The 23,847-nt window shown below is 39.2% G+C and overlaps 2 protein-coding genes across 11 annotated transcripts in view; one reads left to right on the forward strand and one right to left on the reverse strand.

Annotated features, from left to right (window-relative positions):
* Nucleotides 1-888: 888 nt before the first annotated feature.
* LOC116623190 (zinc finger protein 780A-like) overlaps nucleotides 889-23,847 on the reverse strand; it is an 87,058-nt gene continuing 64,099 nt past the window's right edge. For 4 of the 10 annotated variants that reach the window (XM_032390118.1, XM_032390116.1, XM_032390117.1 and 1 more), the window contains 4 exons: nucleotides 19,775-19,829; nucleotides 19,382-19,508; nucleotides 17,320-17,418; nucleotides 889-4,978 (listed from right to left, as the gene is read on the reverse strand). In XM_032390118.1, coding sequence (XP_032246009.1) covers nucleotides 2,115-4,978; nucleotides 17,320-17,418; nucleotides 19,382-19,508; nucleotides 19,775-19,810 — 3,126 coding nt within the window. In that variant the 5' untranslated portion in view covers nucleotides 19,811-19,829 and the 3' untranslated portion in view covers nucleotides 889-2,114. The remainder of the gene's footprint in view (nucleotides 4,979-17,319; nucleotides 17,419-19,381; nucleotides 19,509-19,774; nucleotides 19,830-23,847) is intronic. The other 6 variants (XM_032390121.1, XM_032390122.1, XM_032390120.1 and 3 more) reach the window with 5 other exon arrangements.
* LOC116623195 (succinate dehydrogenase assembly factor 4, mitochondrial-like) lies at nucleotides 17,455-18,152 on the forward strand. Its single transcript, XM_032390126.1, has one exon. It carries the CDS (start codon nucleotides 17,518-17,520, stop codon nucleotides 17,839-17,841), a length of 324 nt encoding a protein of 107 aa, XP_032246017.1. The 5' UTR covers nucleotides 17,455-17,517; the 3' UTR covers nucleotides 17,842-18,152.

The raw sequence follows: 23,847 nt of genomic DNA on the forward strand, positions 1-23,847 counted from the left end.
TTTATTATAAATTTTCAAAGAGGTGACATTCTCTCCACAGATCTTTACAGTGGAGATCTTTACAATAGTATCATCTTATCCAAATGATCAAACTTAGTTTTACTAACAAAGCAATGACCTGTCCTTACACGCTTTCTCACTTGTTGCAATATGACATACAAACATAACCTACAAAGTATTCTCCCCTTAAAACATTTAATCTGAACCTAATGGAGCCTCTAGACTCAATTTCCTTTGTTTCGTTTTGTTTTTAAAGATTTCATTTATTTGACAGAGAGAGAGCACACACAAGGGGAGTGGCAGGCAGAGGGAGAGGGAGAAGCAGGCTCCCCACTGAGCAAGGAGCCCAATGCAGGGCTCGATCCCAGGACCCTGAGATCATGACCTAAGACACCCAGGCACCACCCCCCCCCCCCCAGTCTCCTTTGTACAGAAAATACAAAGGATAGAAGGTGGCTAAATGACACCATACAGAAACATAAAATCTAAACAAATGGCAGACAATTTTCCTGGACATCTCAAAAAGTCAACATTATTTAAGAATTTTTGAAAAAGGAGAAATGTTCTAGATCCGTGGCGCTCTACAGTGCGTACCAAAATCCCCTGGAAAGCTAAAACAAACACAGAGGTTCAGTGGGCCTGGACCTTTGTATTTTTACTAAGATCCACAGATGATTCTGATACCCAAGAAATTGTGAGTCACTGTTGTAGACTAAAAAAGAATAAAGATGGGGCGCCTGGGTGGCTCAGTTGGTTAAGCGACTGCCTTTGGCTCAGGTCATGATCCTGGAGTCCCGGGATCAAGTCCCGCATTGGGCTCCCTGCTCAGTGGGGAATCTGCTTCTCCCTCTGACCCTCCCCCCTCTCATGTACACTCTCTCTCTCATTCTCGCTCTCTCAAATAAATAAATAAATCTTTTAAAAAATAAATAAATAAAAAAGAATAAAGAGCACTAACAACCAAATACAGTACAGAATCCAGAATGCATTCTACTTAGAAAATGAACCCCTGTAAATGGCATCTTAGAGGCCAATGAAGAAACTGATGAGATAGATACTGTGGAATTATGGAGAATTTCCTTAAGGGTAATTATGGTACTATGGCTATATATGAGGTTGTCTTTATGTTTGGGAGATACACACTGATGTAATAAAGGGGAAAGTATCCCGGTGCCTTAAACATATTCTCAATGGTACAACATAAAATATACAGAAAAATAAATGTCAAATTGTTAACAACTCTGAATCTACAAAGGGGTATATGGGTGTTCATTCTTTCAACTTTTTCATATGAGCAGCAATTTTCAAGATAAAGTTGAAAAATATATAAATGGATAGGTTTTATTTTGCTATTCTTTTACTAATATTTATCTTAGCTTCTGGACAGAGAAATAAATTATACATTTTCTGCCAGTTGATATTTTTATAGACAAATCCCTTCAAATGAACTCTCCCTGATTCTTGAACATTTCCTCACTCATTAAATCCCTAGGGTTTCTTTCCAAAATTAACTTTTTGATGTAACTTAAGGAATGAACTCTTAATGAAAATCCTCTCGTATTCTTTACTTCCCATGAAATCTTATACAGAACAAGTTATTTAAAATTTAATAATGAAGGAATGGATGAGGTTTTTCTAAATTATTCACAATAATGCAATTTTCCTGTCATCAACAATGCTAATGAAACATAAAAGCTGTTCTTTATGAACACAAGCATGTGCCAAATACTCTTTTAAGGATTTTGTGTGTACTAGAACACCTTTATTCCCGTAAATGCATTAGTATATACTCACTTTTGTTGCCATTTACAAATGATGCACAAAGAGGACAGGCACCTAATGTCACATAGGTAGTGAAATGGCAATGGTGATAAAGCATCTGCCTCAGGTAGACGTTAGCTTACATTTTTTCCAACAGTTTTCCTCCAGTTTGAGTTTGAAGGCTTTTCTAAGTGTATGAAATTAACATACTAGGAAAATATCTTTCATGATTAGTAAATTGTGAACATGAAGGCTACTCTGTATTTCTTTACATTCAGAGACTTTCTCACCAGAAAGTCCTCTCAACACTAAGGTGTTTGCTGTGACTGTAAATCTTTCCACGTCACTCATACTCAAAATTCCTCACCAGGAGGAATACTGTGCTGTTGAGCAAATCTCAGTCCACGATGAAAGGTCTTCCCACATTTTTTTATATTCATAGGATTTCTTGCCACTATGAACTCTCTGATGTTAAGTTGTTCATATCCAGTGATTTTCCCACATTCCTCATATTCATAGGACTTCTGACGATTATGAATTTTCTGATGTCGAGTAAGCTGACCATTCACAGTGAAGGCTTTCCCACATTCTTTACATTCATAGGGCTTCAGACCTGTATGAATTCTTTGATGGGCAATAAAAACTGACCTAAGTCTAAAGGCCTTCCCACATTCCTTACATTCATAAGGTTTCTCACCAGTATGAATCCTCTCATGCTGAATAAGGTTTGAGCTACAACTAAAGGTCTTTCCACATTCTTTACATTCATAGGGTTTCATACCTGTATGAATTCTCTGATGAGCAGTAAAGACTGAACTAAGTCTAAAAGTTTTCCCACATTCCTTACATTCATAAGGTTTCTCACCAGTATGAATTCTCTGATGTACAGTAAGTTCATAATTATTGCTAAAGGCCTTTTCACATTCCTTACATTCATAGGGCTTCTCACCAGTATGAATTTTAACATGTTGAATAAGGTTTGAGCTACGACTAAAGGCCTTCCCACACTCCTTACATTGATATGGTTTCTCACCAGTATGAATCCTCTGATGTACTCTAAGTTCGCTACCACAAGTAAAGCATTTCCCACATTCCTTACATTCATAGGGGTTCTCACCAGTATGAATTCTGTAATGTCCAAGAAATTGGTAGTGATGTCTAAAGGCCTTTCCACATTCTTTACATTCAAAGGGTTTCTCACCAGTGTGAATTCTCTGATGTACTCTAAGGTCTGTACCACGACTAAAGCTCTTTCCACATTCCTTACATTCATAGGATTTCACACCTGTATGAATTCGCTGATGTTCAATAAGTTGGTACTGATGTCTGAAGGCTGTCCTACATTCCTTACATTCAAAGGGTTTCTCACCAGTATGAGTTTTCTGATGTCGAGAAAGTTGTAGGTGAAGTCTAAAAGCCTTTCCACATTCTTTACATCCATAGGGTTTCTCACCAGTATGAATACTCTGATGTTGAATGAGATTTGAGCCACGATTGAAGGCCTTGCCACATTCCTTACATTTAAATGGTTTCTCACCAGTATGAATGTTCTGATGTCGACTAAGCTGTGTCAGAAGAGTAAAGGCCTTTCCACATTCCTTACACTCAAAGGGTTTCTCCCCAGTATGCATTCTATGATGTTCAATAAGTCGGTAATGATACCTAAAAGCCTTCCCACATTCCTTACATTCAAAGGGTTTCTCACTAGAATGAATTTTCTCATGCTGAATAAGATTTGAACCACGATTAAAGCCTTTACCACACTCTTTACATTCATATGGTTTCATGCCAGCATGAATACTCTGATGTTGAACAAGGTTTGAGACACGATTAAAGGACTTCCCACATTCTTTACATTCAAATGGCTTCTCACCTGTATGAATATTCTCATGACGATTAAGCTGGGTGAGAAGACTAAAGGCTTTCCCACATTTCTTACATTTAAAGGGCTTCTCACCAGTATGAAATTTCTGATGTCGAATCAGTTGTATATGGAGTCTAAAGGCCTTCCCACATTCTTCACATTCAAATGGTTTTTTTCCAGTATGAACACTCCGATGCTGAATAAGGTTTGAACCACGACGAAACATTTTCCCACATTCCTTACATTCATAAGGTTTCACACCTGTATGAATTCGCTGATGCTCAATAAGTTGGTACTGATATTGGAAGGCTGTCCCACATTCCTTACATTCAAAGGGTTTCTCACCAGTATGAGTCTTCTGATGCCGAGAAAGTTGTAGGTGAAGTCTAAAAGCCTTTCCACATTCCTTACACCCATATGGTTTCTCACCGGTATGAATACTCTGATGTTGAACAAGATTCGAGCCACGACTGAAGGCCTTGCCACATTCCTTACATTTAAATGGTTTCTCACCAGTATGAATGTTCTGATGTCGTGCAAGCTCTATCAGAAGACTAAAGGCCTTTCCACATTCTTTACATTCAAAGGGTTTCTCACCAGTATGAATTCGACAATGTTCAATAAGCTGGTAATGATATTTAAAGGCCTTCCCACATTCCTTACATTCAAAGGGTTTCTCACTAGAATGAATTTTCTGATGCTGAACAAGATTTGAACCACGATTAAAGCCTTTCCCACACTCTTTACATCCATATGGTTTTATGCCTGTATGAATACTCTGATGTTGAACAAGGTTTGAGCTACGATTAAAGGACTTCCCACATTCCTTACACTCAAATGGTCTCTCACCTGTATGAATATTCTCATGGCGATTAAGCTGGGTAGGAAGACTAAAAGCTTTCCCACATTCCTTACATTTAAAGGGTTTCTCACCACTATGAAATTTCTGATGTCGAGTAAGTTGGACAAGAAGTCTAAAGGCCTTCCCACATTCCTTACATTCATAGGGTTTCTCTCCAGTATGAATACTCTGATGCTGAATAAGATTTGAACCACGACTAAAGTACTTCCCACACTCCTTACATTCATATGGCTTATCTGTAGTGTGAATAAGAGAAGTATGATGAGTAGAAGTATGCATTTTTTCATAGCTTATTATCTTTTGATTGATATACCCCTCTTGATGTCCCTGTTGTCCCCTAAATCTATTTCTGCATTTTGAGTCATTTCTAAAATTGGAGGTTTTAAGGTCAAGAGTTTTACTTATTTGCTTTATACTCTGTTTAGGCAAATTTATTTCATGAATATCATTTTCTGGAGATAACTTCTCAGCTCCATAATTTGACTCCAAATCTGAAAGAAAAGGAGAAAGCAAACACATTTTACCTTCCTGTACACACATGTACAAAATCCATTAAAGAATATATAACTCTAAAAATATACATACAGAAAAAAATTTCTTAAATATATATTGAAGTATATATAATACACTTTCAGAGAATTTGAAAAAGAATAAGAAGAGCTCCAAAAATGAAGAAAGTTTGTTAGATGGTGATGCTCATAATAGGGGAGGAGATTAACTTTGTGAAATTTAGGTGTTAATCAAAATCCTTTGGTAGGCTTGTTACAAATATTGATATTCAAGCAACTCAGATGCACAGAATCAGAATTTTTAGGAATAAGTCATCAGATGCTGTATTTTTAACATCTCTATCAGATAATTCTGATGCAGATCAAAGTTCAAAGATCCATACTTAAAACTGTTTTGAATGGTTTGTCTTTACTCTTATACTAAAATCCAAAACCCTTACCAAGGATAACAAGACCACCTATGAAGCCACTGTCATCCTTTGGACCCTATCTCTACCACACTGCTTTCTTTTAGCGCTTCAAACATGATATAACCTTTCTTCAATATCTTCATGCTTTGGTCAGACTGTTTTATTACACAAGAATCCTGTGGCCTGAGCTGCTTGTAGGAGACAACATTCTCATTTTTAAGACTGAAAAGAAATGTCTTCCTCAGAACAGCTATACCTGCTGGGCCCATCCAATTATATCCCTCTCCTTTATTCTCTATTCAAGAGTCTCACTCCTTGCCTTCACAATTCTGTTTTAATTATACATTCATTCATTCATTAGCTCATTTCTCATTCTGTGTATTTTCTTATTCCTAAATCTGCCTAGGAGCAGACACAACCCTGATAGCATTCACCACTGAAATAATAAGCCCATAGCACACAACAGGTGTTAAGTAATTGGAAAACTATTGATAAAAGAAGTAAGGCTGAGAATAAACGTATATAATGCAAAAATGAGGCAGTGGGAAAGGCTTATCATAATAATCATTCATTCAAAACTACTAAAATTGATAAATAGAACCATTCTCATATTACTTGTTTCAAATGGGAACGAATATCTGAGCCCAACTGGTCATGTATATGTCACAATGGGAAAACAAACCACAGAAAACAGGAAGAAACTTGAAGCTTGAACCTTCACTAGGTTGACTGCCTGCTGAAATATATCACAAAGTTAAAGAAATTCAACAGATATCAACACTGAGATGACAGATGTTTGCATTACCTGACAAAGACTTTAAAACCATAATTGTGCAAATGTTTCAATAAGCAAACACAAATACTCTTGAAACAAATGGAAAAATAGAGAATCTCAACAAAAATATAGAGGATATAGGGAGAGTTCTGAAAAGATGGTGGAGTAGAAGGATCCTGGGCTCACCTCCTCCCGCAGACACACCAAGATAACAGCCACATCAGTGTAATGAAAATGACCTGAGAATGGCAGAACAGACTTCCCACAGGTAATCGCAGAGAGTGGGGTGGAGATGCCGTTGGGAATGAAACCCCCAGTAAGAATAACCACAAACAGGAGAGACACCACAAACACAAAGAAGCAAGAGGATCAGATTCCACACCAGGCACCCCAGGTATGGGGGACCCACACTGGGAAGATGAGTCCCATTACATTTGGTTTTGAAAACCAGTAGGGCTTAATAACTCTGGGTACTTCAGCAGGCTTAGTTCTGGGAGAGCCAGAAGGTGACAGGAAACTGGAGTCCCTATCCTTTAGGAGCCAGCATAACAACCAACCTGCTGAGATAACAGCAGAGAAGCAGCAGTTTGAAAAGCGCCTAGGGGTATAACGTGAAGAACATTTATTTACTAATCTCAGAATGTGTGCTGGAGGGACAGGAATCTTTAGGAAACTTCCCCAAGAACAAAAAAGCTGGCGGAACCATTCCCTGTCCACCCCCAACCGCTGCATAGATAGCTGGAAACTTTAGGGAACCAGTGCAAACACACAGCACCTACCTTGCTAGCACCGCATGCCCCACCTTCACATTCTCCTGAGGATCTGCCCCATAAAACCCACCCCATTCCAAAGGGGCTCCAGCCCCAACACACCATGCAAGCAGCACTAGTCGGGACCAGTGCCACTCCAAAGTGACTCTTGCTTTGTGGAGAGGGGAAGGATAACCACACACACCGGTGTGCCCACAGTTCCAGCAATTAAACCTTATAGTTAGCAGTACAGAGAGTACCCTGCTTATCAGTGCGACTTCAGCCCTGGCAGATGGATTAGGAGTAGGCACTTTGACTGCCAGCCCTGCCCACCAGTGAACAAGGGGACCTGCCCCCTCTCAGAGGGCAAGGCAGGGAGAGTGCCTTGTGCCTTGATTTGTGGTTACTGTTAGGTTCATATATAACATCTAATGTTAATATATATATATATATATATACACACACACACACACATATATATACACATATATACATATATAACATCTAATGTGCTAATATATTGCACAAATCAAGCTGGTACAACTACAGCCCCAGCAGACAGGCTGAGAGCAGGCATCTAGTCTGACTGCTGACACCACCGAACTACAAGCCCCCAGTGGCCCCCGACAGACCCCTTAACAACACAGAGACCAAACCTTGCCCAGAACAGGCAAAGTGGGCCATTGCAGCCAATGGGCTGAAGGCAAAAGAGGTTCTGCCACAACAGCAGAGCACAGGCAACCCACATAGGAGACACCCCTGAAGCACCTGGTTCTGGTGAATGACAGACACTGTACCCCAGGGCACCACAGGACCTTCATAAGGTCACTACTTTCTTTCTTTCTTTCCTTTTTTAAATATTTAACTAATTTATTTGACAGAGAGAGAGCGAGCACAAGCAGGGGTAGCAGCAGAAGGAGAGGGAGAAGCAGACTCCCTGCTGAGCAGGGAGCCTGATATGAGGCCTGATCCCAGGACCCTGGGATCATGACCTGAGCCATAAAGGCAGATGCTTAACTGACTGAGCCACCCAGGTGTGCTGAGGTCACTACTTTCAAGATCAAGAGCTGTAACTGACTTTCCTAATACACAGAAACAAATACAGTTGTATAAAATGAGAAGACAGAGGAAAATGTCCCAAACAAAAGAACAGGACAAAATCACAGCAAAAGGGCTAAATGAAAGAGATAAGCAAGGTACCTGATAAAGAATTCAAAGCAATAATCATAAAGATACTCACTGGACTTGAGAAAAGAGTGGATGATCTTAGTGAGACCTTCAAAAACAAACAGTAAATATTAAAAAGAACTAATCAGAAATGAAAAACTAAATGACAAATAAAAATACACCAGAGGGAATCAATAGCAGATTAGAGGAAGCAGAAGAATGGATCAGGGACCTGGAAGGTAGGGTAATGAAAAGCAATCAAGTTGAATGCAAAAATAAAAATAATAATAAAAAATGAGAATAGATTAATAATAAATGTTGCTGAGTTTTCAACATCAAGTATAATAACGTTTGCATTATAGGGATCCCAGAAGGAGAAGAGAGAAAAATGGGGCAGAACATTTACTTGAAGAAATAATAGCTGAGGGGTGCCTGGTTGGCTCAGTCAGTTAAATGTCTGCCTTTGGCTCAAGTCATGATCCCAGGGTCCTGGGATCAAGCCCTGCATTGGGCTCCCTGCTCAGCAAGGAGCCTGCTTCTCCCTCTCCCTCTGCCTGCCACTCTGCCTACTTGTGCACACGCTCTCTCTCTGTCAAATAAATAAATAAAATCTTAAAAAAAAAAAAAAGAAATAATAGCTGAAAACTTCCCTATCTGGAGAAGGAAACAGACATCTAGATCCAGGAAGCACAGAGAGCCCCCAATAAAATTAACTGAACAAGGTCCACACCAACACACATGGTAATTAAAATGGCAAAAAGTAATGATAGAGAATTTTAAAAGCAGCAAGAGAAAAGAAAAGTTATATACAAGAGACACTCTCTAAGGCTATTCTGTTGATTTTTTCAGCAGAAATATTGCAGCCAGAATGGAACGGCATGATATATTCAAAGTACTGGAAGGAAAACCTGCAACCAAGAATACTCTACCCAGCAAGACTATCATTCAGAATAGGAGAGATAGTCTCTCTCTCTCTCTTTTTTTTTTTTAAAGATTTTATTTATTTATTTGACAGAGAGAGAGATAGCGAGAGCAGGAACACAGCAGGGGGAGTGGGAGAGGGAGAAGCAGGCTTCCCGCAGAGCAGAGAGCCCGATGCGGGGCTCGATCCCAGGACCCTGGGATCATGACCTGAGCCGAAGGCAGACGCTTAATGACTGAGCCACCCAGGCGCCCGAGATAGTCTCTCATACCAACAGAAGTTAAAGGAGTTCATCACTTAAACCAGCCTTACAGGAAACGTTAAAGGGAATTCTTTGAATGGAAAGAAAAGGCCATAATCAGGAGTAAGAAAATTATGATAGAAAAAAATTTCACAGGTAAATGCAAACATATAATAAAAGTAGTAGATTAATCACTTATAAAACCAGTATGGAGGTTAAAGCACAAAAGTAGTAAAATCAATTATATCTATAAAAAATCAGCTAAGGGAGTCACAAAATAAAACGATGTAAAGTATGACATCATATGCATAAAATGGAATGGGGGGAGTAAAAATTTAGTTCTTTTAGAATGGATTCAAATTTTAGCAACCACCAACTTAATATACATTGCTATATACATAAGATGTTATATATGAACCTAACGGTAACCACAAATCAAAAACCTATAACAGATACACAAAAAAATAAAGAGAAAGGAATCCAAGCATAACACTAAAGAAAGCCATCAAACCACAAGGGAAGAGAGGAAGAGAAGAAGAAAGGAACAGAGAACTACAAAAACAACCATAAAACAAGTAACAAAATGGCAATGAGTACATATCTATCAATAATTACTTTAAATGTAAATGGCCTAAATGCTCCCATCAGAAGACTATGATGACTGAATGGATAAGGAAGCCAGATCCATCTATATGCTGCCTACAAGAAACACATAAGGCATAAAGACACATGCAGATTGAAAGTGAAGGGATGGAAAAACATCTACCATGCAAACAGAAGTGAAAAGAAAGCTGTGGTAGCAATACTTATATTGGACAAAATACACTTTAACGTAAAGTTTGTAACAAGAAACAAAGAATGACATTACATAATGATAAAGGGAACAATCCAACAACAGGATTTAACAACTGTAAATATTTACACACCCAGCATAGGAGCACCTAAATACATAAAGCCACTATTAACAGACATAAAGGAAGAAACTGACAGTAATAGAATAATAGAAGGGGACGTTAACACCCCATTAAATCAATGGATAGATCATTCAGGCAGAAAATCAACCCAAGGAAACAGTGGCTTTGAATGACACATTGGACCAGATGGACCTAACAGATATATTCAGAACATTCCATCCAAATACAGCAGAATACACATTCAAGTGCACATGGAACATTCTCCAGAACAGATCACATGTTAGGCCACAAAACAAATCTCAATACAAAAAAACTGAAATCACATGCATCTTTTCAGACTGCAATGGTATGAAACTGGAAATCAAGTGCAAGAAAAAATCTGGAAAGAACATAAATACATGGAGGCCAAATAACATGCTACTAAACAATGAATGGGTGAACTAAGAAATCAAAGAGGAAATAAAAAATACATGGAGACAAATGAAAATGAAAACACAACGGTCCAAAATCTTTGGGATGCAGTAAAAGCTGTTCTAAGAGGCAAGATAATAGCAATACAGGCCTACCTCCAGAAAAAAGAAAAATCTCAAATAAACCACCTAACCTTAAACCTAAAGGAGCCAGAAAAAGAAGAACCAACAAAACCCAAAGCCAGCAGAAAGAAGGAAATAATAAAGATTAGAACAGAAATAAATGAAATAGAGACTAAAAAATAATAGAACTGATCAATGAAACCAGGAGCTGGTTCTTTGAAACAAAATTGATAAACCTTTAGCCAGACTCATCCAGAAAAACAAGAGACAGGGCTCCAATAAATAAAATCAGAAATAAAGGAGGAGACATAACACCGAACACCACAGAAGTATAAAAGAATACTATGAAAAATTATATGCCAACAAATGGAAAACCTAGAAGAAATAAATTCCTAGAAACGTATTTGCAAATGATATATCCGATATGGGGCTAATATCCAAAATACATAAAGAACTTATATGACTCAACACCAAAAAGACAAATAATGCAATTAAAGAGTGGGCAGAGGACCTGAATAGACATTATTCCCAAGAAGATATACAGATGGCCAACAGACACATGAAAAGATGCTCAACCTCACTCTCATCAGAAAAATGTAAATCAAAACCACAATGAGGTATCACCTTACACCTGTTATCAGGGCCGAAATAAAAAAACACAAGAAATAACAAGTGTTGGCGAGGATGTGAACAAAAAGGGACCCTCGTGCACAAATTGGTGCAGCTACTGTGGAGAACAGTATGGAGGTTCCTCAAAATATTAAAAATAGAATTACCATAGGGTCCAGCAATTCCACTACTGGGTATTTACCCAAAGAATATGAAAACACTAGCTTGAAAAGATATATGCTCCCCTATGTTTACCGTAGTGCTATTTACAATAGCCAAAACATGGAAGCAACCCAAGTGCCCATCCACAGATGAATGGGTAAAGAAGATGTGGTTTATAGATACACTGGACTGTTTATTTTTTAAAGATTTGAGAGAGAGAGTGTGAGAGAGAGCATGAATGGAGGGGGAGAGGAAGAAGCAGGCTCTCCGCTGAGCAGGGAGTCTGATGAGGGGCTCAATCCCAGGGCCCTGAGATCATGACCGGAGCCAAAGGCAGAAGCTTAACGACTGAGCCACTCAGCCGTCCCTAGATACCCTGGAATATTACTCTACCATAAGAAAGAGTGTAATCCTGCCATTTGCAACAACATGGATGGAGCTAGAGGGTATAATGCTAAGTGCCCTAAGTCCTTCTTATTTCTATAAATAATTTCTATTAAATAAAGCACTCTCAACATACTCCAAAGGAGTGAAATCATTTATATTATATATGATATATATATGATCATATCACAAACAAATATCATATGATTTCATTCGTATGCAGAATTTGAGACAAAACAATGAACAAAGAAGAAAAGAGCCAAACAAAAAAACCAGACTCTTAAATACAGAGAACAAACTGGTGGTTACCAGAGGGGAGGTGTGGGTGGGGAGATGGGTGAAACAGGTGAAGGGGATCAAGAGTACACTTACTGTAATGTGCTGGGTGATGTACAGCATTGTGGCATCACTATATTGTACACCCGAAGCTAATACAACACTGTATGTTAATTATACTTTAAAAAAGAGAAAGAGAAATATACAGAGGATATAAAGAAGAACCAAGTAAAACTTAGAACTGAAAACTATAATTAAAATTAAAATATTGTGGGGTCCCGTAGCACAATGGAAAAGGCAGAGGAAAGAATCAATAAACTTAAGATAGAACAAAAGATTCATCCAATCTGAACAAGAGAAAGAAAAAAGAATAAAAACCAAAGAAGCACAGCAACAAGGAGCAGGAGGACAATGCTAAAAGTCCTGACATTCATATTGCCAGAGTCCCAGGAGAGGAAAAGTGTGCACAGCTGAAAAAATACTGCAGAAAAAAGGGCGAAAACCTTCCCAAACGTGGCAAAATTCATAAACCTACAGACTCAAAAATCTCACTGAGCCCCTAACAAAATTCCACACCTGAACTTATCATAATCAACTGCTAAAAACAAACAACAAATGAAAATTTACTTGAAAACACCTAAAAACCACCACCACGGCACACTGCCTATACAATTCCTGAACAACAATTCCATGACTACAGGCTTCAATGAGAAGGAAGTAGCACAATGTTTTAAAGTACCAAAAGAAAAATCCAGCCATGAATTCTCTATCCTGATAAAATATGAATCCAAAATAAAGACGAGATAAAGACATTTTTAAATGACAGAAAACTACAAGAATTTGTCCCCAGCAGACTGAGTCTAAAAGACCTGATAAAGGGGAGCAAAGGGTGGCTCAGTCAGTTAAGCGTCCCACTCTTGATTTCGTCTCAGGTCATGATCTCAGAGTCGTGAGACTGAGCCTGGGTCAGGCTCTGGAGCCTGCTTAAGATTCTCTCTCTCTCTCTCTCCCTCTCCCTCTGCCCCTCCCCGCCTCTCTCTCTAAAAAAAAAAATTAATAAATAAAAGACCTGATAAAGAAAGTTCTCTAGAACAAAGTGAAAAAAAAAAAAATCTGGGGCATCAGGAATGAAATAAGAGTAAAAGAAACGGTAATATCAATACAATAGACCATCTTTTCCTCTCGAGTTCTTTAGAACCCATTTGACGGCTGGAAGAAGAATCGTATCATTGCATTTCTGATGTCTGTAGATGTAATGCTGCTCTAGCATAGACATAAGACAGCTACAGCACAGAGGAAACTAGATAGTGCTAGGTGATAACCACTGACTGACAAAGGCAGGCAATAAAACAGCAATTTCAATATGATCTTGTGTGAGCACAACAGAAACAACAACATAAACATGATTTGGTTTTGAAAGCTCCACAATAGATTCTAGTAGCATCATATGAAGAATCACATAATGTCATATCTGCTATATGTGTATGTGTAAAGTGTGGAAATACAAGTGGTCAGGTGGGAATTACTGGAGAGCGTGAGTGAGGGTTACATTTTATTTTTTTTTAAAGATTTTATTTATTTGAGAGAGAGTCAGAGCAAGAGAGAATTAGAGAGAGAGAGAAAGCACGAGCAGGGGGAGGGGCAGAGGGAGAAGCAGACTCCCCACTGAGCAGGGAGCCCAACATGGGGCTCGATCCCTGGACCCTGGGATCATGACCTGAGCCGAAGGCAGACACTTAACCGCCTGAGCCACCCAGGGGCCCCACACGTTCCTTTTTCATTCATACAGAACATTTATAAAAACTGACCATATGCTGGGCTATAAAATAAAGCACTCTCAACATACTCCAAAGGAGTGAAATCATTTATATTATATATGATATATATATGATCATATCACATTATATATATCATGATATATATAATGATATATCAATATATTCTCTGGCCATAATAAAATCATGCTAAAACTCAGTATCAGAGATTATTCATTTCTTTGGAAATGGAAAGCCATACTTGGTTGACCAAAATCACAGTAATCTATACAGAGATATGACATTATGTGATTCTTCATATGATGCTACTAGAATCTATTGTGGAGCTTTCAAAACCAAATCATGAGAAAAATTTTTAATCACATAAATTCAGAATGTCATGGTTTAAGTAAACTAGCCTGGACTTAGACTCAAAAAAAAGGGAGAGAGAGAGAAAAGCCAAACTAAAAAAAAAAAAAAATTTAATTTAGTTAAAATAAATTTTAAGGCACAAAAGCTCTTTAGATAAAAAGGGACTAAAGAAACCTACTAATAAAAAGAAATAGTAAAAATAAATTAAAATGTTTTAAAAAGAAACCTATCCATAAATCAATTCATGAACTTGGACTGGATCTTAAACTGAAAAACACTCCCACAAAACCAAACAAACAGAATAAAATTTTTAAAGAGAAATGGGAGAAATTTAACTGTGAACTATATTGTAGACGATACTCCTGAAATATGGTGATTTTCTGAGGTGTGACAATGATGTTATCTGGGTTAAGATAATGAAGCTAATTAGGAATAATGAAAGGTTATTAGGACCTTTCCTATTCTTAGAAGATGCAAAGTGAAATGTTTAGGTAACACGTGTCACAACATCAGTGACTTAGACCCACACGTGGTCCAGCAAAAAAGGTTTCAAACATTTAGTTACATAAATACATATAGCAAAGGTGGCCAAATGTTCACAACTGGTGGATCTAGTTTTCTTTTTTGTTTTTTAAAGATTTTACTCATTTATTTGAGAGAGAGAGAGAAAAAATAAGCGGGGGGCAGGGGCAGAGGGAGAAGCAGTCTCCCCACTGAGCAGGGAGCCCAACTCGGGGCACGATCCCAGGACCCTGAGATCATGACCCGAGCCAAAACCAAGAGTCAGCCGCTTAACTGACAGCCACCCAGGTGCCCCCAAAATGGGTCACCTTTGAAAGGATGTTAGAAACCAACTCATTATTTAGAAAATTAGTAAACCAAGGAAAAGAATATTTATCTTCAATTTTCCAAATGATCTGTATAACTGAGTAACAGTTAACGTGAAGTTTCTTTTTACAGATGCATTCCACACGGAATTCGAATATCCACCAATTTACAACCTCTAACAAATTAAGGGACATAGTAACTGCCTGTCAGTGGCTGCAGATATTACTAAAATGAGAAATCCAGATATCACATGCCAGTGGACTGAAGAATATCATCATCACCTAGGGAAAAAAAGCTTCCCAAAAGTCTGATTAACCTTCTAGACCCAACTATCATTTTACAGGAAATAGAGGGACATGTTCCTCCATACCACCAAGATGCCATCAGCAAAATCTAGATGGTGTGAAACTACGTGACAAATGATCTAATTTAATCAAGAAAAACCTGTTAACAAAAAAATCAAGCGTGCCTGGGTGGTTCAGTCGGTTAAGAGACTGCCTTCGGCTCAGGTCATGATCCCAGGGTCCTGGGATCAAGCCCCGCATCGGGCTCCCTGCTCAGCGGGAAGCCTGCTTCTCCCACTCCCACTCCTCCTGCTTGTGTTCCCTCTTTCACTGTGTCTCTCTCGGTCAAATAAATTAATAAAAGCTTTAAAAAAAAAAAATCAAGAGGAACCTTTAATCTAAAAGAGACTTAAAAGACTTTTTAAAATGACAGGGAAAACAAAACCAAACTGGAGAAGTTCACTCAGACAATAAAGCTCTAGAGAAAAACCTTTCCTGCAAAGAGACCACAATAGGCTTCCGGGACAGCTGGCAAAATCCTAACTCACAACCTGGTGGTTAAAGCTGTGGGTACCTTAAAATACTTAATCATGCAGTTCTTTGTGTTATGTGGCTTTCTGTATTCTTGTCATACTTAGTTTGTTTGAAAACGAAGAAATGAGGAACACTTTTAACATAGATCAGAACATGGCTCTAAGTAACTCTTGGAAAACATTCTATGTTCTTCACAGTGATGATCAGAACCTTGTAGGATCTGGTCCTGGCCTAACTCCCTAACCTCCTTTCCTACCATCCCTTCACCTCTTCTGCTCGAAACTTATTGCTCCCAGTGATACAGAAACCATTTCCCGCTCAGGGCCTCTGTGTGTCCCGCTCAGACTAGACTGCTCTTGCAGTCTTAACCCTTTACGACTGTGCAAGCACGCCCACTTCAAGACATGCTCCCTAACCATCCAAGCCTGTCATTCTCACTGCATTGCTCCTATATACTTGTCTGCACAGCATCATTCCTGACAGTACTGATTTACTCATCTGCTTACTTGATTGATCCATGTCTTGCCAACTGCAGGTAAAGTCCATGAGAGCACAACTCTATTAGTCATGTTCATTTCATTGTACAGACAGTGCCAAGCACAGTGCTTTGCTTGGAGTGGACCCTCGATAAATATTTGCTGAATATATGAAAACATTTTTTAGACACTGGAAACACATATAGAAATGTAAATGCAAAAGCAGAGCTGGAAAGCAGCTGGATGCAAAATATATGTTAAAAGGTTACACTGGGGGAGGGGAGCGCCTGGGTGGCTCAGTCAGTTAAGTGTCTGACTCTTTTTTTTTTTTTTTTTAAAGATTTTATTCCTTTATTCATAAGAGACAGACAGAGAGAGAGAGGCAGAGGGAGAAGCAGGCTCCCCGCTGAGCAGGGAGCCCGATGTGGGACTCGATCCCAGGACCCTGGGATCATGACCTGAGCCGAAGGCAGATGCTTAACCATCTGAGCCACCCAGGCGCCCCTAAGTGTCTGACTCTTGATTTCAGCTCAGGTCATGGTCTCAGGGTCGTGGGATCGAGCCCCACGATGGGCTCCACACTCAGCGTGGAAGTCTGCTTGGGGTTCTCGCTCTCCCTCTCCCTCTGCCCCTGTTCACGGGCACGCGCTCTCTAATAAATAAATAAAATCTTAAAAAAAAAAAAAAAAGGTTACACTGGGAAAGAGGGCACTCACTCCACTAAAAGGAGAGGAAATAAAAGAACAAAAATTAGAGATGATTAGCAAAAGATGGAGTTCCTTTGAAAGCCCACACTGTGTGGTCCTTATTTCCTTCTCAGATCTCAGGCATTTTTATCCAACAGGCCTTGGGTCTTTGAAGGCATTTTCCCAAGCCACATCTCAAGGGTATGACCCCTCTCTGACCCCCTCTGCCAGCTTCTCCCCTACTCACCTGGATACCATCTGCTTGTTTCTCTCCTCACAACCACCCAGGGCTCCTTCTCTTGCTCCAATAAGGTAATCACATCTGGCTTAGAAATGGAACTTACTGCTTAAAAACAAAAAAAAAGAGAGGGTGGGCCCCGGTCGGTGCCACTGACTACCCGCCTCTCCCTGCTGGGCCCACGAGGACGCTGTGGGACTTGGCCCCATGTCTGTGCCAAGGCTGGCTTGGCTGCTTGGCTGCGTCCCGGCCAGCGCGTGGAGAGCGGCTAGGTCACCCCTTTTATGTCATTCTGTGAGGAAAAGGAGTTCTCAAGGAGAAAAATCCAAACCCATCAAACAATCTCTTAAGAAGCCAAAGTTACCAGAAGGTCGTTTTGATGCACCCAAAGATTCTAATTTAGAGAAAGAACCACTGACAAAATTTCCAGATGATATTCATCCTGTTACCAAAGAAAAAGGTGGACCTAGAGGCCCAGAACCTACCCGATATGGAGATTGGGAACGAAAAGGACGCTGTATTGATTTTTAAGACACATATTATTAACTTCAGTATCTTTTTCTGAATATGTACATCTGAATTTATTTCCAGTTGTTTTCTTTCTGTATATCCTTTAAGTCATTTAATTTCTATAATGTGTTTAAAAACATAAATAATGCCTTGAAAGAAAATATGCTGCTATAAATTAAGGGGAAATAGTTGTACATTAGCACATTAATTTAATTTAAATATATTGGAGTATATAAATGGCGATTAGAGCTGCAAACTCATTTCATCACATTTCAGTTTATGTTAATCAGCTGCTTATAAAATGCAAATGTAAATAAAACAAGTTTTAATGATTTTTATTGCCGCATACTAGGTAATAGTGACTTTTTAAATGTGAGGTAAGTAACACATTATAGTTTGATAAGGCCATAGTAACAACAGAAAATCTAACTCCAGAGCCAGTTTACTTGGGTTCAAATCCTGGCTCTGCTCCTTATTAGCCATGTGATCTTGGATAAATTATTTAACTTCTCTACATCTCAGTTATCTTCATGCGTAAATTGGAGTTAATGCTAGTTCTACCCTATCAGGTAGTGAGAAGATATTTAAGTGAGTAAGTACATGTAAACCACTTGGAACAGTGCATAGCACATAGCTCTCAGTGTAAGTGTTAGCTATCCTTCGACCTTAAATGTATTTTTCCAAGGCTCTAGGCTTTCTGTGGAGAAATATTAAGAAACCAAGTTTGAAATACTTGAACTGAAATTGTTTTATATGAATATAACGTTAAAAAATAAAAAAACAAAAACAAAAAAAAGAAATGACATGACAAGTGGTGTAGAAAAAATTTTTTTTAAATATACAAAAAAACCCCCACAAAATGGTTGAGATCTGCTTAAATCTGTAGTAATATTTTTTTAGAGGGGACGGGGGAGAGGGAGAGAGAGAATCTCAAGCAGACTCCACACCCAGTGCAGAGCCCAACACAGGGCTCGATCTCATGACCCTGAGATCATGACCTGAGATGAAATCAAGAGTCAAACGCTTAACCAATTGAGCCGCCCAGGCGCCCCTAAATTTGTAAAAACAGACATGCCCGTCTTCAACCTGACAAATTCCAAACGATTTCCTTTGGGAACAAGAAGAAACTCAGCTATTTCTTAAAAGCCCTGAAACTCATAGTGAAGAAAGCTAATATTCCAGAGAAGAGACACTAATAATTTATTAAACTATTAATTGTTTTAAATTATTTTAAGTTAAATTATGAAATTAAATTAAAATTTAAATTATTAATTATAACTGTTCAATACTAATTTTATTGTATATATTAATTAAAGACTGTATTTATTTATTTATTTGAGAAAGAGACAGAGAGAGTGAGCAAGAGCATGAGCGGGGTGGGGGGAGGGAGAAGCAGGCTCCCCAATGAGCAGGGAGCCTGAGGCGGGGCTTGATCCCAGGACCCCGGGATCATGACCTCAACCAAAGGCAGACGCTTGACTGACTGAGCCACCTAGGCGCCCCTTTATTGTAATTTTAATTAATCTTTAGAATGAACTACTATTGGGGGAGATAGTCTTACCCAGAGAGACCAGGTTGCTGTAGGTCTCCAACATCACATCCCTGTACAAGGCCCTCTGAGCAGGGTCCAGGCACTCCCACTCCTCCTGGGAGAAGCTGATGGCCACGTCCCCGAATGACAGAGATCCCTGAAACCACACACACATGCATTACCATGACACTGAAGGAAATTACTTGAAGGTGAACAGAGAGGAGGCGAAGAACCGCACTGCAGGACAGGAGCAATATGGCGCTTCGCAGGGTGCCTGCAAGTTCTGGAAGAATCTTACCACTGCACAGCAAACTTGCTGTGTGCTGTGGGATAACCTACTGATCCCCGCATGGCAAAGAATGGCTAAAAAAAAAAAAAAAAATGTGAAGTCATCATATTTCAGGGGAAGAAATACCAACTTACATAGGCCATGTTTTTAGAATGACAAAATTGATCCATCTTCCTCGTGCTTCCCCTCCTAGATAGAAAAAAAAAAAAGAAGGGCTTATGCCAAGCTGTGCCTTGGTGCTCTCTAAGGGACTCAAATTAATACAACAATTTTTTCTTCCATTTCTATGTCCCAACTACTCCCTAAAATTCCTCTTCTATCCCTCTCTGCTTCACACAATCTCCCTTTCCCTTTGTCCCTCCACCTCTCCTCCCACCCCACCCCCATACAAATTGGCATCAAACATGAGGAGTCTGGACAAAAAATCAAGCTCTCCCCCAAGGCCTGGGGAACCCGTCCTCCAAAATATGAGGGATCCTCCATTCTTGGGAAGCATGACTAAGCCTAGGACTGGGCTCCCCATCCTGCTCTGTGCAGATCCTCCTGCCCCCGTCCCACCTTTCAGGGCCGAGAAGGGGTCACATCATCCAAATCAGAACCTCTTTGTGAACTCAGGATTGGGAGAAATGGGGCAAGGCATGAAAACTGGGAAGGATGTAGATGGGATTGCTTAGGCAGCATTTGGCTTTCTAAGTCCACCAAAGCCAACTGGTTAAATATGGCAGGGCATCCACGTAATGGGATACTAAGTGGTCATTACACGTTCAAGATACATGGTCAGCAGAAAACTCAGGTCACAAAATAGGATGCAGAATATGATTACATCTATAAAATATATGTGTATATATATAAAGACTAACACACATTGACAGAAAAAAATTCTAGAAAATTATATGTCATGTTAACAGTATTTGTCACTGTATTGTGGCCCTAATTCTCTACTTTTTGCTTAAGAGTGCTTCATAATTGTATGGCATGGCGTTAACTTGGAATATATATACAGTTATATTCATAAACGCATACATATATGTATGTTTATATATATATATATGTTTTTTCCTATGAGGAAGCTGTTCTCCAAATCAGATGAAAGGCAACCTTTTACTTAGACAACTTCCCTATTAATGTGGAAAAACTCAGGATATTCTAATAAGCTCTTGTTTTTACTTAACGGGTTTGTTTCATTTCCCAATTCTTGAACCAACACTAAGATGTCTATGTTTATCTGAGCAGGTTACAATAATTTCTACAAAAAATGTCTGCAGGCCCTGAGCAATGTCTTATATACATTTGATAGTCTCACACGTCCTCTTCTAAACCTATCATTTCAGCCACAGTATTCTCTAAACAGCCACTGTATCGTCTTCTGCTATTAGTCATTTTGCATTTAACAGATTTAGAATTTCCAACAGAGTTTCTTTAACTCTATAGAAATCCCATGGGCTTATAATTTGGTCAAAGCGTGGTGACTCTATAGACCAAAAGAAGCGTATTTCCGGTAAACTCTCAAAGTACGGTAGATGACTTTTTCTGATAGGCTCTGTCATCCTCTGCTATACACTTATTCTTGTTCAGACTTCACCTTCTGTGCTGGAGAAGTAAGAAACCTAAAAGAAGGGCGCCTGGGTGGCTCAGTTGGTTAAGCGACTGCCTTCGGCTCAGGTCATGATCCTGGAGACCCGGGATCGAGTCCCGCATCGGGCTCCCTGCTTGGCAGGGAGTCTGCTTCTCCCTCCGACCCTCCCCCCTCTCATGCTCTCTCTCTCATTCTCTCTCTCTCTCAAATAAATAAATAAAATCTTTAAAAAAAAAAAAAAAGAAACCTAAAAGAATACTAAGAAAATTCAATGGAAGTACATAATGACACATACATAATGACACATGACATATTAACTGCTTAATATTAGCAGTTAATATGTGTCATCATTATTTAAGGATAAAGATTACACTTGTTAAAGAAACTTCACTGTTTCCCTTTTTCTTGTGTAAGTCATATAATAAAATATAGTGTAAGGCCTGCTCTTTCTTAGAATGCTAACCAAAAATATTCAGAGCTTAGCCTGGCGAATGCAATTCTTAAAGAATCACATTAGCAAAGAGGGCTATCATAGAGACAAGGAGAAAAGGAGCCTTTCAGCACAGAAGCCTCAGAGGGAAAGGCAATGGTATTATGCTCTCTGTCACAGACCCAGAAATGAATGAAAACGATGACTTGATTAGATTTGTTTTTCGAACTGATTCTGATTCTATTCTACAGAAACAAAACTCTTGTATTCACACAGAAAAAATAACTGGAAAAATATAAACCAAAGCATCAATAATGACTACCTCTAGAGGGTGGTACTATAATTTTAACTTTCTTCTTAAGTTCCTTAAAAAGAATAGTTTCACACTATTCCATCATCAAAAATACACAATAAAGGGACGCCTGGGTGGCTCAGTCAGTTAAGTGTCCAGGTCTTGATTTCGGCTCAGGTCATGATCTCAGGGTTGTGATATCAAGCCCCACGTCGGGCTCCACACTGAGCATGGAGCCTGCTTAAGATTTTCTCTCTCTCTGTCCCTCCCTCCCCTTGCTCACACACTCTCTCTAAATAAAAAACAAAACAAACAAAAAACCCCAAAACAAACAAACAAAACCCCACAATAAAGTTACTTCCAAATTAAAATAAAAATAAAAACAGAGCTATCAGGAAGTGGGTACTTCCAACCATTAAAGAACCGAGCTTATCATGAGAGTCAACAAAGATATCAATGTGACTATAACAAGTAACAGCAACCAGTTCTAACATCCTTTAGCTGTATCTCACCAATATAATTAGAAATTTTCATGTTCAAGATTCTTCTCCTAAAGAACATAATGCAGGTAAGTGGCACCTGCAGACTGAGTAAGAAAATGCATGGGATATACACAGTACCATGCTCGGTTCTCTTCTTCATTAAAAAACTATGAAAACATAATTTTGGAGAGAATCCTTATAGATTGCCCTCCCTTAGTAAATGCGATTCATATACAACATCTTGGGTACTACCGTTCCTAACATGAATACTGCTTAACACGAGATCAAACGTTTTCTCTTTTTATGATTATTTATGAACATAATTTTCTTAAGTGCATAATACCCCATCACATGAGTCTAGTGTGATTTGCTTAACTACTCAATTTGTACAAGATCATTTTAAATATCACTCCAAGTATCACAGTCTTTTAATGCTAGACCAGGGTTTCTCATCCTCAGCATGAATGCCATATTGAGCCAGATAATTCTTTGTTGGGGGGGGGGGTAGAATGGTGGGGAGGGCTATCCTGTACATTGCAGAATGTTTAGTAGCATCTTTGTCCTCTACTTATTAGATCCAAGTATCACTGCCCCCCACTGTGGCAACCAAAGTTGCCTCTAAATATTACCAAACATCCCCTGGCGGGCGAAATCACCCCCCGTTAAGAACTACTGATCAGCACCGATGAATCCAAGCCTTCTAGGTCATGCACACTTTGAATAATCTCATGAAATTATATACTTTCCCCATAAACTCCACCATAACACTTTGGTATACTATTTTAAGGGATTTGTGGTCCTCTGAGACCATAAATGGAATCATAGCAACTCAGGTTAAGCATTTTTATTCCTTTTTTTTTTTTTTTGGAGGGACAGAGAGGGGGAGGGAGGGGCAGAGGGAGAGAATCTTAAGCAGGTTCAATGACCAGCACAGAGCCCCACACGGGGTTTGATCCCACAACCCTGAGACCATGGCCTGAGCTGAAATCAGGAGTCAGATGCTTAACCAACTGAGCCACCCTGGCAGCCCAAGAATCTATATCGCTTGAGCATCTCACTTGTTTTCTTAATATGCAGGCAGCAATCACCATGGATCACATATTCCTAATGCCCCTGCTGTATAGAAATTGAGAGGAATGAGCTAAAACACACATAAACAACAGCTAAACATATCAAGCATTTACTGTATGCCTGGCACTGCTCTAAGGGGCTTTATACATATTAACTCATCTGACGTTCATTACAAACCTGAGACAGCCAGAGAGCCAATATTCCATCTGGATCCACAGCCCCTAATCTCAACCACACTATACTGATTCTCAGTCCACACAAAAGGAAGCCCAACACACAGCTCGAGCTGCCAAACTTCAAACAGACGTGGCCAATAATACAAATTTCAACTGATGGAACGCCCTGGAAAAATCCCG

The sequence above is a fragment of the Phoca vitulina genome, unplaced genomic scaffold (assembly GCF_004348235.1).
Source record: "Phoca vitulina isolate PV1807 unplaced genomic scaffold, GSC_HSeal_1.0 scaffold58, whole genome shotgun sequence".
NCBI lineage: Eukaryota > Metazoa > Chordata > Mammalia > Carnivora > Phocidae > Phoca > Phoca vitulina.

Excerpts from the sequence above, each read along its gene's own strand:
- LOC116623195 (XM_032390126.1), top strand. The coding sequence starts at position 17,518 with ATGTCTGTGCCAAGGCTGGCTTGGCTGCTTGGCTGCGTCCCGGCCAGC.